Source organism: Trichosurus vulpecula, chromosome 2 (assembly GCF_011100635.1).
Source record: "Trichosurus vulpecula isolate mTriVul1 chromosome 2, mTriVul1.pri, whole genome shotgun sequence".
Classification (NCBI taxonomy): Eukaryota; Metazoa; Chordata; class Mammalia; order Diprotodontia; family Phalangeridae; genus Trichosurus; species Trichosurus vulpecula.
Window position 1 is genome coordinate 32,287,629 of NC_050574.1, and position 12,377 is coordinate 32,300,005.

The window sequence follows — 12,377 nt, forward strand, 5'->3', positions numbered from 1 at the left end:
ATGTAGACACTTTTTAAGGTCTCTGGAATCTCTTTTCATTTCTCTCCATCTTATAGTTCTACAACTTGGAAAATTTGGTTGATATTTCAGTTTTTTAGGCAAAACAAGTTTAGAAATATAAATTTTTAATCAAGAGTCATTCCATGCCAGTTTTTTGCTACTAGAATACCAATGGGGGAGCAGGGGCATGGCAACACACAGAGTGTTGAGTGAATGGGGGACTGCTGTCCTACCTGTAGTAGAGAGCATCTGTAGGGCACCAGGTAATGGAGATGAAGTGGTAGGGGGGCTTTGAACGCCAGGCAAGGGAATATAGACTGTCTTGTTGGCCATGGGGGAGACACATGAAGAGTTTTGAATGGAACAGTTTCAAGCTCAACGTTGCTTCTTATAGATAATTAATCTGGTGGTGTTATCCACATGGGATTAGAGGGAGAAAATCCTGGAGGACCAGAAGCCAGTTCAGAGGGTGCTGCAGGAATGCCAACATGTGGTGGTCAAGGCCTGACCTGAGGGAGAGACAGTAGGGATGGAAACAAAGAGATGGTTTTTAGTAACTTTGGGAAAGAAGATTCTCTGCAGGACCTAAATGTAGGGGACAAGGACTAAGAACAAGGCCAAGAAGACTTGGAGGGTTTAGTCCATCTGAGGGGATGACAGTGCCACTGGGAGCAATAAGGAAGCCTAGGAGAACAAGCTGGTGAGGTGGGGCAGAGGTGCTCAGGTGACCACCAAAAACAGATGTGCCTGGGTAAGAAAATGTCAGGCAGAGATGTGGGCATGAGGAGGCTGAGGAGGGCCGTGGGCCAGGCTGTCCTCACCATTCGCAGTAGATAAGGTTGCTGATGATCCAAATTCAGGGAGAGAAGAGCAGAGGGCCAAGGCCTGAGCTTTGGGGGGTGCCCCCATTTAGAGGCAAAGGAGAAGGAGAGAACTGGGCACAGGGTCCTGAAGGGAGGAGGGGCCTTCAGAGAGACCTTAGTGATTGTGTAGAAAGTTGGGAAGAGCTCTGCTGTGATCGGGTGGGAGGCCTTTGGAAGATTTGGGAGCTGAAAGGAGAGAGGAAGATCAGATGTGAGAGAGAGAGAAAGGGAGAAAGCGAGCAAAGAGAGAGTTCCTCCTTCCTGCCAGATGGACCAGAGGCAGAGAGCTTTGTTGTCTGGTCTGATACCCTGAGAAGGAGAAACCAAAGCCCAGAGAGACTTAAGGGGCTTCACCCAGGTGGGGAGGGGTTAGAGAGGATTCGAACCTGGCCGCCTTTCTCCTGTGTGCTGGCATGAAGGACACTAAGAACTGAATGTGCTCCCAGGTGCCAAGGACACAGGTGACAGTATCTCTTAGTCCTGGAAGGCAGGGCCCCTCTTCCTCTGAAACTGGAGGGAAAAAAGAGGATTGCTGGAGACAGGGCTGAGAAGGAGCCCATCCCTCTTACCCTGGAGCCTCAGCGAGAAAGCCAGGCTCTGTCCTTCACTGTCGGAGGCCTTGGAATGAATTGGCATTTTAGGCTTGTTGGCAGCTCCGTGATCCCCCATGGGCCCTGGGATTCTACCCCCAGAATGCTGGAAACCCCTTTAGATAAATAGCATTCAGTGTGTTCTGGAGATCAGAAGCTCATGCCCAATCTGCACAAATAACCCTTCTTCCTATTTACCCACAGGGCAGCGTGCCTCCAGTGATGGCATTCCACCTGGGATCCCTCGGCTTTCTCACCCCGTTCAACTTTGAAAACTTTCAGACCCAAGTTACTCAGGTGATAGAGGGTAAGTTGGGTCAGCAGAGATGGGCGGGCTCCTCAGACTGGCCCTGGCCACTCATTGGTGAGGGCAGCGTAAAGACTGACCAGGGGCGTGGCGATCTTCCTTTGGGATGAGTCAGTTCCCGGGTTTTGCACTGGCGGGTTTTCCTGTCTCTTCTCCTTGCTCTGAAGGTGAACCATCTTCTGCAGAGCACCCCTTGCCCCCCATTTAAAGCCAGGGCCCCCTCCTGATTCTCCTTTTGTTGATGCTTCTTTCCTCTCTGGCCCAGGAAATGCTGCCATTGTTCTCCGAAGCAGACTTAAGGTAAAGGTGGTCAAGGAATTCCGGGAAAAGAAAGCCATGATCCAGAACGGCATTGATGAGAACGGAGTGTTGTCTCCTGGCCTGGAGAAGGAGAGCAGCAAGCAGATGATGCACTACCAGGTTTGTCCAGTCGGTATTCTTTCTTTTCTTCATCCTTCCCTCCGATGAGCAGCTGCTCTTTGGGTTCTCTGAAGTCTGAGGACTCCAATAGGAGGTAGGGGAAGGGCAGGCAGTGGGCAGTGTCGTATGGGAATGCCCCTGCCCACTGGGAGTCCAAGCAGGCCACCAGGGCGCCGTGACATGGCTGCCAGCTGGGGAGCCATCCATAGCTTGGACTCGCAGCATCCTGGAGTACTGGCAACCATCATAACAAGCCAGAGTCTCATCTCCAAGTCCTGTGCAGGGTCTCGGTCTTAACTGAACTTGTATCTAGCATCGAATTCTGTGACCAGTAATCCAGTCTCAAAGTTATGTTTGTTAGACGCTTGTGACTTCCTCCCTACAAAGCTAATGTCTCCTCGGAGGAGGTTTTGTCCTGCCTAGAATTTGTGACTCTTGGTGGTTCTTTCTGATGCCAGCACAGGCTGAGAGTCGGGGGCCTCTTGGGGTCACATGCTGTGTTTATCTGTTAGGTTCTAAATGAAGTGGTGATCGATCGGGGTCCCTCCTCATACCTCTCTAATGTTGATGTTTATCTAGATGGACACCTGATAACCACAGTCCAAGGGGATGGTAAGTCCTGTTAGCCCCAAAGGCCACAAATTTCTGCCTAAGGCTGGGGGGGGGGACCCTCATGATATATATCAAGACTGTCCACACAACAGAGTGAGCAGTCCTCCATGGATCTGGGAATGCTCTGTGCAGGGGCAGCTTAGGGAGGTGAATCAGAAGAGGATTGGAAGCCCTGCCTTCCTCACTCCAGGCTTAGCCCTCCATCCACTAGGTGCAGTGCCAGACTGTACCACAGAAACTGGCAAATACTGGTGACTGACTCTAGAGGAGGGCAAAATTTTTCTCATGGAAAATATGACCCCCTCAATGCCCGCTCCCACCCCACCCCAGCAAGACAGGAGTATAGATCTCATACATCTGAACCTTGAGCAGGGCGGGGAGCCTGCAGCCTCAAGGCCATGTGTGGCCCTCTGCGTCCTCACAGGTGACCCTTTGACAGAATCCAAACTTCACAGAACAGATCCCCTTTCTAAAAGGCCTGGAGGGTGTGAACCATGGCTGACCGAAACCAGGGAGGCTGGAACACGCCAGAGTCCTGCCGAGTTCTTATTAGTCCCATGTTAGTCTCTGTGTTTCTGACCTTTCCAGATGAGGAGGAGATAAAGCCTCATCCTGGAATCTCCTTCCCCGTTGGAGGGAGTTAACAGGACATTTTGTTTCCTGCCTCAGGAGTGATTGTGTCTACACCCACGGGGAGCACCGCGTACGCCGCTGCTGCTGGAGCCTCCATGATCCACCCCAATGTCCCTGCCATCATGATCACACCCATCTGCCCCCACTCACTGTCCTTCCGGCCCATTGTGGTGCCTGCTGGTGTGGAGCTCAAGGTCAGTCCTTGGGGGCACACACGGCACTTTGGCCCTTGTGAAGATGCTCCCAACACAATAAGACCCTCTGAGCTTAGCTAGCATTGAGAGCCATGGTAAAGGAGCCCCCTCCTCTCTCAGCCTCTAGGGGCATGTCTTGTGTTCCTGCCTGCCCTTCCCTCCTTCACATCCCTAGGGGCTTCCGCAGTTGCCCACTGGCAGAACCTGGATGCCCTGTTGCATGCCCCGTTTCAGCCTACTTGCCACTGCTTCTACCCTGGGGTCCTTTTGGGGTGCCACGTCCTCTGGCTTCTGACCTAGCCCTGTGACTTCATGTTCACAGCACCTCCCCTCCTGTGTTCACTTGCTGAACCCTTCCTGGTGCCATCTAGACCCGCCCCTTCTTTTCTAGCCCTGGCAGAGCCCCCTACCTCCTCCCTCCAGCACAGGGCCAGGGGCAAGATCATTTCATCCCAGCTGCATTCATCATGCTGCCCATTCACCCGTAATTGTCAGCAACTCCCTCTGTCTGGAGTCAGGCCCAGACCCCTCCAAGGTGCTTAGGGCTTTTCCCTCCCTCACCACATCCACTGGGGCCTAGTCTTGCACCGTTCCTTCTTCCCAGAATAAATGTTCAGAAACAGCTTTCCTTGGTGGTTTTTCCAGATCACACTGTCACCGGAAGCTAGGAACACAGCATGGGTTTCATTTGATGGGCGGAAGAGACAAGAAATCTGCCATGGAGACAGGTGAGTATTTTCCTCCAAGACCACTGGCACTTCCCCAAGAGCCTGGAGGAAGGGGCATCCCCACCCAGGCATCCTGTCTAGTCCCCATCCTCACGGGAGGGTTTCTGGAGGAACATCTGTGGTGGCACCACTGGCCATAAGAGAAGGTGTGGAAGCCTTTGAGTTGGGGTCAAGGCTGGCCAGATGAACTCTGGTGGTTTTGGATGGATCCAAAATCCTTAGGATTGAAGGGACCTCACCTGTCCCTAGGCCACGCCTCCTCCTCCCACCACAGGTCAGCAGCCCTTGAGAGCCTGCACATGTGTGGCATGATTGCAACCCAGCTGCCCAGGAAGCACAAGGGCGTGGGGAGCTTCATTCTTCTAAAGGGACTCCCAGCCCATGAGCTCCATGAGGAAGAGGCTGCCTCTTGTCTGTCTTTGCATCTCAAACCCTGCCCAGCATAGATAGCAAAGGTCCCCCGGGAGCAAGTGCCTCAACTCATTGAAACTGAGGTTCTGAGTGGGGAAGCCCAGACCGTAGAGGCAGGGTTGAAGGTCAGGCAGGCCCTTGGCCTGCAGACACTGGGCCACACTGGGAATGGCTGAGATGCCCCATTGGGCAGCCAGGCTTGCCCCCTCCCCAGCCCCAGCCTCACTTGTGTCACTTTGTAGCGGCTCAGTCAGGTGGCGTCCTGGCCTGGCCTGCCTGCAAGTGAGTGTCGGCTGCGTGGGGGCAGGGCCCTCCCCGTCTGTCACTAAGGTAGCGTGTGTCACTGATAGTTACCTGCTTCGTTTTCTTAGGCTCTGAAGCATAACAAATATTGTTTTCTCTGTGTGTGTGTGTGTGTGTGTGTTTCAGCATCAGCATCACTACCTCTTGTTACCCTCTCCCCTCCATCTGTTTCCGGGACCCTGTGAGTGACTGGTTTGAGAGCCTAGCGGAGTGTCTGCATTGGAACGTCCGGAAAAAGCAGAACCACTTCACCGGGGAGGAAGAGGAGTTCTAGGAGGTTGACAGTGTGGGTCTCCCAACTCCCGGGGGGAACCGTGTGCAAATCCTTTCAATGTGTTCTTCTCTTACCTTAACCCCCCAGCCCCTGGAACTCGACCAATCTGTGTGTGTCTGTGTCTGTAAATATATATATATATATATATATAATATAATATATATATATATTTTTGAATACGGTGATGTACCTCATATCAGTTGTCTGATCTGCTGATGACCAGATATCATGTTATTTCCTATCCACTGGCCAAAGGGAAGAATTTAAAATTTATCTTTTTTCGTCAACCAGATTAACTTTGTTTAATGTTTTGAATTCAGTTTCCTTTTGTGTTTTATAAATAAGCAAAATTAGAAATGAGTCGGCATTTCTAAAAGATACCAACAATCCACATGCTCATTTGTAGTTTCAAATTCAAAGTGATTTTCTATACCAGCATTAAAAATGTGACATTACAATAGTCTACATAACTTCGTATTTGTAATTCCAAGTGTATGGAAATTTCATAGATCAGTCTATTTAAAATTCAGAGGGGATATGTATGACTTAATCTGTCCTTTGGATTATAAAACAGAAAAACTGTTCTTTGATGTTTTGAATAAATGTATCACAGCCAAATGTCTTCCTTCAGCAGATGATTCTAAAATACTTTTCCCCCTCTGTCCACATAATTTATTTTCATTTTTCCTAAGACTATCAGGGGAAATGTTTCTGCAAAGATCAAAATTAAAGGGACATTTTTGATAGTCATTTGGAAAGATGGTGATTTGTTTCTGTTGCTGAGGCTCCTTGAACAGGGTGGGCTCTTTCCACTGCGCCCCTCTGAGTCAGGAGCAGATTTGACTTCCCTTTGGGCCCATGGCTTCTGCTGCTGGCATTCACCCCAGGGTCCTGGTGGGTCCCTTTCCCCCTTTCTCCAGCATTGGAGGGGCTTTTCTTTTCCTTTCTACTTTACACTTTAGTTAAAAAAAACAAAAACCTAAACATGGCTCAGACCTGTAGGCCAAGGCATCTGTGCCCCTTGTCCCAGCACTCTGGCCAGCCAGCTGCCCGAGACCTCTCCCAGAAGTTCTCAGCTCACTGGTTTCCCTGCCCTGCCCCAGAAAGCAGCAGAAAGGGATAGATAGCATCGCCTTGGGAGGCTGATCAGACACTGCCCACATTCCTCACCTAGCAACCATGGTGCCTTCAGCACACACGAAGAGATTTTACATCTATATGTACTTTTTAAAGATTCTGCTCAGCTGTTAAAATGCTTCTTTCTGTATATATCTTATGAAGATTCAAAAACAGAGGGTCTGTGCTGAAAGCATTTGTACTAACACAAAGCCCAATTGAACCGTGCAGAGCTGCGTGTGGCACGTGTGGCCTCCAAGGCCGTGCTGCCGCCAGTCTCCCAGAGGAACACCAGAGAGCTGACCGCAGGAAGAAGGGGGAGGCTTCAGGTCATCTGCCCATGGCAGCTCACCCTTGGGTCAGGCCACTGTTTCGCTTCACCAGTGAAATGAATTCGCTTGGAATGAGTCGTGTTATCAAGCAGGGCTAGGGGGCAGGGGGTGGGGGATGATTAAGATTCTCCCGCCTCAGCCTGTCCTGGGGCCGGTCCTTGGGTAGCCTCCCCCTCATCCTCATGTCTTCTTTATCAATCAAGATGGGAGAGCTTCGCAAAAACCAAGCTCTCAAACGAACCATGTAGAATCAACTTCGAAATTATGTCTGTGGATGTAAATTAGTTTACTCTGTACAGGTTTTGTAAGTTGTTGCTTGGGGTGCATTGTAGTTTGGCGAGCACGACCCAGCAGCCTGGGGTCTGAATGTGCTAAGATGGTTTTATCGCTTCATTTTTCACATGTAAGTACAATGTAGCTTCCCTCTCGATGCTTAATGTTTCCTAGAGGAATTAATTTATGAGATAACTGCTTCCTTTCTGATTTTTTTCTTTGTATTTGTTTCCATCAAAATGCGGTCTGTAAGAACAGGAATCAGCAAAAGCCATTTACTTTGATATGTATGGATGATACAGCCAGAAATGCTGATAAAAGTAAAGGAGATTTGAGTCAGGCACAATCGAAGGAAAAAGGTACCCAGCCTGGTCCTTCCTGAACCTTCAGGCGTGACGTCGGAGAGCGCGCTGCCGAAGGGCAGCCTGTAATATATGCCTCCGTGTATAGAGGTATTTTCATCTTTTGAACCCAGAGCACGATAATGTGCCCACATGCACGCTTCCTTCATAGTTCTCTTCCCCACGAGCCCTGTCTTTTCTCAGCTTGTGAGGGAACTCTGGGAAGTGAGCAGATCAGGAATGCAGTCTTCTTAGAAGTCATAGCTTGAAACACTTTGCAGAAAGCCCAGTATTTACTGTGTTGTCCGTCCCCCTGGAAGCCTTGGTGCTTCAAGGACCTCTCTCTGTGGCTGCCCCGTTTCCTGGCCGTACACTTGAGTTTGTGTTGGGTCACAGAATGTTCTTGAGATCCCCGATTGACTTGTCCTACCCAGGAGATAACTTAGACTAAACTGTTTTGAAGTGCTGACCAACTCTAGAAGCAACAGGACGCGGTATGGTTTTAGTGTGCTTTGAACCTCTCAAGAAGATTCCTAATGTTTCATACTGTTAATACTTTGGAAATTTATTATTGTTGAAAGCGTATATTACTATTTTCACATCCTTTCAATAAACTCTTTTCTTAAGAAACCAATTGGGTTGTCCAGCAGTTGTTCCTCTCTAAGTGGTAACTTCCTGGGGGCCCAGCAGGGTCTCTGTGCAAGGACGCCCATGGTACAGTGGCTGTGGGCACTGCCTGCATGAGCCTGGCAGGGCCAGGAGTTGGCTCTTGGGCACTGGGGATGAGAGCAGAAAACCAAGACTCAGGGGGGCCTTTGTGATCACACCTGCTTAGAAGAATGCAGAAAAAAGCTTTGAGAGATCCCTTCATGGGGTTTTCTAAAATAGACTTTTTTAAAAAGTTACAGCCCTGGGGGTAGCATGATATGATCCTTGGACTCTGGAAATAGGACCTAGAAAGACAAGTCCTTCAGATCTGGTAACACGTTCTAATGCCACTGGAGTCATTGACCCTGGGAGGGAATGAGGCATTTGAGCACTTGGACACCAGCCCTGGGCCTCACGTGGCTTGTGTCCTAATACCATGGAGAGGGAAGGCAGGCAGGGGAGTGAGATAGCGTTGCTCCCACCTCCAGAACCGTTGTTTGCAGGGTGGGCCCTGGCTCCTCTGTGGGAGTCTACCTCTGATTCCTAGTGTTCTGGATTTGTTTGTTTTCCCTTAGTCTTGACTACCTTCTTTGGGGAGGAAAAAATAACATGGGTATCTTAAGGTTTATAAATCACTTTCGGAATCACAGCCCGGGGGAAGCAAGATGGCCAGTAAGGTCCAAAGGGGTCTGTTCCGCCTCATTTGTGGCTGTGTTCTCCTTCAAAGAACCACTAAAGATCCAGAAACACTGGATTGCAGGGTTGGACTCTGGCCAATGGACCCAATGAGACCGCTTTATTTAGCCCTACTGTGTGCTAGGCCCAGAGCTAAGCACTGCAATACAGGGGCCCCTCCCTCTGCACCAAGCGACAGTAGAGCCCATTGTGAGGTCCAGTCCCACACCCACTTTCCTTTGCTTCTCACTATCTCCGAGAGCTCATGTCTCCAGTACTCTGTGGGTGACGTAAATGAGCCAGCCTTGGCCTTCACTGTCACTTTCTATGCAGAAAACAAAGATTCACTAAGCCCAGAAGATCCCTCAAGGCCGTGGAAGGACCAAGCCAGGACGGTGGAACCTGGGCAAGGCCTCAGCTTGACCCTGGCTGAAGGGAAGGAAGGCTCCACGCACAGGCCATTCTCCCCAGTCAGCTGAGCTAGACACCACTACCAGGCAGATAATGGAGGCTAACGACAGACAGTTTAACTGTGGGGAGGAGGCACTCTGGGCTCTTCTCCCCATCCTTGGGATAAGAAAAGTAGAAACATTTAGGGCAGGGAAGGGCCCAGATGGGTGACACTGGCCCTTCTCATGGGGCAGCTGATACACATAGGGTTTGTGTCCCTGACCCGCCGTGTGGCTCCCATCTCCTCCCCCCTCCTCCCAAGCCCCCCACACCACACTCGTGTGTTCTTGCTTCCTTTATTGAAAAATACAAAGCCAGTAACCAAAGCTCCATTTGTTAAAATAATAAAACTTTGTTTCTTGAGTATGAAAGATCTTTTGAAATCGAGGCAACAAGTATGAAGGGTAGGGAGACTGTGACCGCCTTTTCAGGGGCCCCGTGGGCGCCCCGGTGCCCTTCTGCTCTCCACAAGCGCTGGGCCCTCGGGCCATGTGGGAGGGCACCAGGGCTGAGGCCTGGCACTACCTGCCCCAGGACGTGCTCTCTGGCCCTGGCCTGGCGGGGGAGGGGGCAAAGCCTGAGCCCAGGCTCCTCCAAGGCATTTCTGGATGGGGCTTTGGCACCAGACTAGCTGCTGATGGACGTCACTGCCACATGCAGGGAGGATGGGGGGCTGTAGTCCACGCTTATGAGTGATCATCCCAGGAGGGCTGCTGCGAGTGAGCGACAAGCGGAAGCGGGGGTGTCTGCCCGGTTCTGATCCCAGCCCTGAAGGCCTTGGGGAAGCTTCCTGGCCCTGCAGAGCTGCTCACGACTCAATCCTTCCATAGGAAGAAAACACTGGCAAGAGAGAGATGAGAGGTGTGGGGTGGGGGTGGGGGCTGTAAAGACCAAACAGCCCTCCCCCCGCCGCCCCCACCTGCCCTGGGCCCAGCAAACATGCAGATGGAGCCCAACCCAGCAAACTGAAGAGCCAAGCAGACAGTGGAGGCTGAGAGCTGAGTGCAGAACCGCTAACACCTGCACCCAGGCCTCCCAAGCCAGAGATCTGACCCCCGACCCCTGACCCCTGACCCCCAGGGATTCCAGGTGTGGTTTATAGGGTCTTCCTGCCACCAAGACCAAGGGGGAGGGGGAGCAATTCATGGAAGTATAAATGTGAGGCTGTACTCTGGGGCAGGGGCGAGCCAGAGTGGGGATCCCAGCCCCAGAGAACAGCTGGAGTTCAGGAAAGGTTTCTTTAACAGCTCTGGGGGGCACTTGAAACAATGGGTCAGATTATGATCTTGGACCAGAATGCACTGGTGGGGGCAGGAACTGATCCCCACAAAAATACACTGGAAGCCCATTGAGAGCTTAATGGTACAGTGGGCAAAATCCTGGACTGGGTGTTGAAGAAGCTGACTCGGGAGTATCCCTGCTGCACGTCCTTGGAAAGTACGCGGCCCTGGGTTCAAGTCTGCGCTATGCCACTGAACAGAGAGGTGATGCTGGCCAAGCCTCTTCCCCTCTTGGGGCTTGGACGCGATGGCCTCTCAGGGACCTGCCAGCTCCACACTGGTGAACCTACAATCCTTCTCTGGCCTCACAGCCATAATAGCTGGAAAATCTGGGGGTGGGCGTGTTGGGACGGTTCCTTTCCACTGTGACATCCTGAGATTCTCTGCCTTCTGAACTGTGAGCAGCACGCAGAAAACTCTTCTGAAGGGCTATGGGGCATTTTAGAATTTGCAGTAGGCAGTGGAGAGGAGGCAATGTCAGCGGGAGGAAGGGCAGGCCAGACAGAGGACGAGGGGAGAGGGAGCTATCGCCTGCCCTTCACTAGGCACCGCTCGGCCCCTCCACTCTGTTCCTTAGGCTGTGCTGGGAGGAGGAGGAGACAGTACTAGGGAAAAGAACAGGGTTTTCTGGCTGCAACAGAAGAGGCCTGGGTCAGCCCAGGGTCCAAATCAAACCAGACAAGGACCACTGGAAGAGCTGGGGTGGGGGCAGGGGCGTTCCTCCCCACACAGAATGGAATGAACCTTTGTCTCAAGTGTGGGGAAGGGCCTGGGCTCATGCCCTTGGGATGACCCTCTGAGGCCTCCTTTTGAGTTTGAAGTCAAAGGACCTGGGCTTGAATCCCAGCCCGGCCACTCACATCTACGGGTCCCTGGGCAAGGCCTTTTATCTCCCTGGGCCCTAGTTTCTCATCTGTAAAATGGGGGGGGGGGGGAGGGTGGCCTCTAAGGGCCCACTCACTTCTCTCTCTCAGACCCTGGCCAAAACTTCGATACACGTGGACCAGGGCCCAGAGCAAGACAGACTTGATGGCCACAGAGATGCAGGAGCCCACGATGGCGGCCGCCTCCCCGGTGTAGGAGCTGCCCTGGCCCCATGCTCTGCTGATCTGAAAAGACATCACGCTCAGCTCCTGTAGGTGGGCTGGGCCCGAGCTCCCAGGGGAGCTCCCCAGGATGTGGATGGGGAGCATGGGCCTGCCTCAGCCTCCCACCAACCCCAACTGATGGATTTCATGGCACAGCTGTGCCCTGTGGTGCTCCCAGACCAGGGGCCAGAGCCTGCTGCAACAGGGTGACCAGGAAGGGGAAGGAGCTGCCCTCGGACCAACACGATCCGGCTGCAGGACGGTCACATCTCCTTTCCAGGAGATCTTATGTGGGCTTCAGGAATGTTGGGGTCAGGCCAGGCTGGGCACAGGCGTGAGCAAGTGCACACGTGTGCACGCACGCACGCGCGCACACACACACACACACACTTTTAGATAAAGATAGCTGGGCTGTGCTCAGGGCGTCAACTTTTCCCTTCTGCCTCAGGGTGGGCCAGATGCTCCCCTAGCACCTGCCTGTCCCTTTCTGACCTCCAGCCCCTGCCACACTCCATTCAATAATTCGACGAGTGTGTTTTAAGAGACACCAAGGCACAAAACGAACCAGTCCCTTCCGTCAAGGAGCTTCCAAACAGGAAAAGCTTGCTTTCTCTGATCTCAGCAACTTCTAGAAATACTGAAATACTCTCTAAATGGTGTGCTGCTGATCTGTCTTCTTTCAGTCAACATTTTATTACTGAGATCTTGTACCAACTCACTCCCTGTGTAACCTTGAGCAAGTACCTACTTCTCTGGGACTCCGTTTCCTCATCTGTAAAATGAGGGGATGGCAGTAGCTGGGGCAGGGACAAGGAAATCCCCCTCCCCATTAGAGCCAG

The 12,377-nt window shown here is 51.9% G+C and overlaps 2 protein-coding genes across 5 annotated transcripts in view; one reads left to right on the top strand and one right to left on the bottom strand.

Annotated features, from left to right (window-relative positions):
• Nucleotides 1–8,031, top strand: part of NADK (NAD kinase) — a 50,082-nt gene extending 42,051 nt beyond the window's left edge. For both annotated transcript variants that reach the window (XM_036743432.1, XM_036743433.1), the window contains 6 exons: nucleotides 1,658–1,760; nucleotides 2,026–2,180; nucleotides 2,693–2,792; nucleotides 3,462–3,619; nucleotides 4,265–4,347; nucleotides 5,188–8,031. In XM_036743432.1, coding sequence (XP_036599327.1) covers nucleotides 1,658–1,760; nucleotides 2,026–2,180; nucleotides 2,693–2,792; nucleotides 3,462–3,619; nucleotides 4,265–4,347; nucleotides 5,188–5,335 — 747 coding nt within the window. In that variant the 3' untranslated portion in view covers nucleotides 5,336–8,031. The remainder of the gene's footprint in view (nucleotides 1–1,657; nucleotides 1,761–2,025; nucleotides 2,181–2,692; nucleotides 2,793–3,461; nucleotides 3,620–4,264; nucleotides 4,348–5,187) is intronic.
• A 1,421-nt stretch (nucleotides 8,032–9,452) lies between these two features.
• Nucleotides 9,453–12,377, bottom strand: part of LOC118838765 — a 36,278-nt gene continuing 33,353 nt past the window's right edge. For 2 of the 3 annotated variants that reach the window (XM_036746124.1, XM_036746126.1), the window contains 2 exons: nucleotides 11,412–11,559; nucleotides 9,453–10,010 (listed from right to left, as the gene is read on the bottom strand). In XM_036746124.1, the coding sequence (XP_036602019.1) occupies nucleotides 9,979–10,010; nucleotides 11,412–11,559 (180 nt within the window). In that variant the 3' untranslated portion in view covers nucleotides 9,453–9,978. Of the gene's footprint in view, nucleotides 10,011–11,411; nucleotides 11,560–12,377 lie in introns of those variants that run through there. The other variant, XM_036746127.1, reaches the window with a different exon arrangement.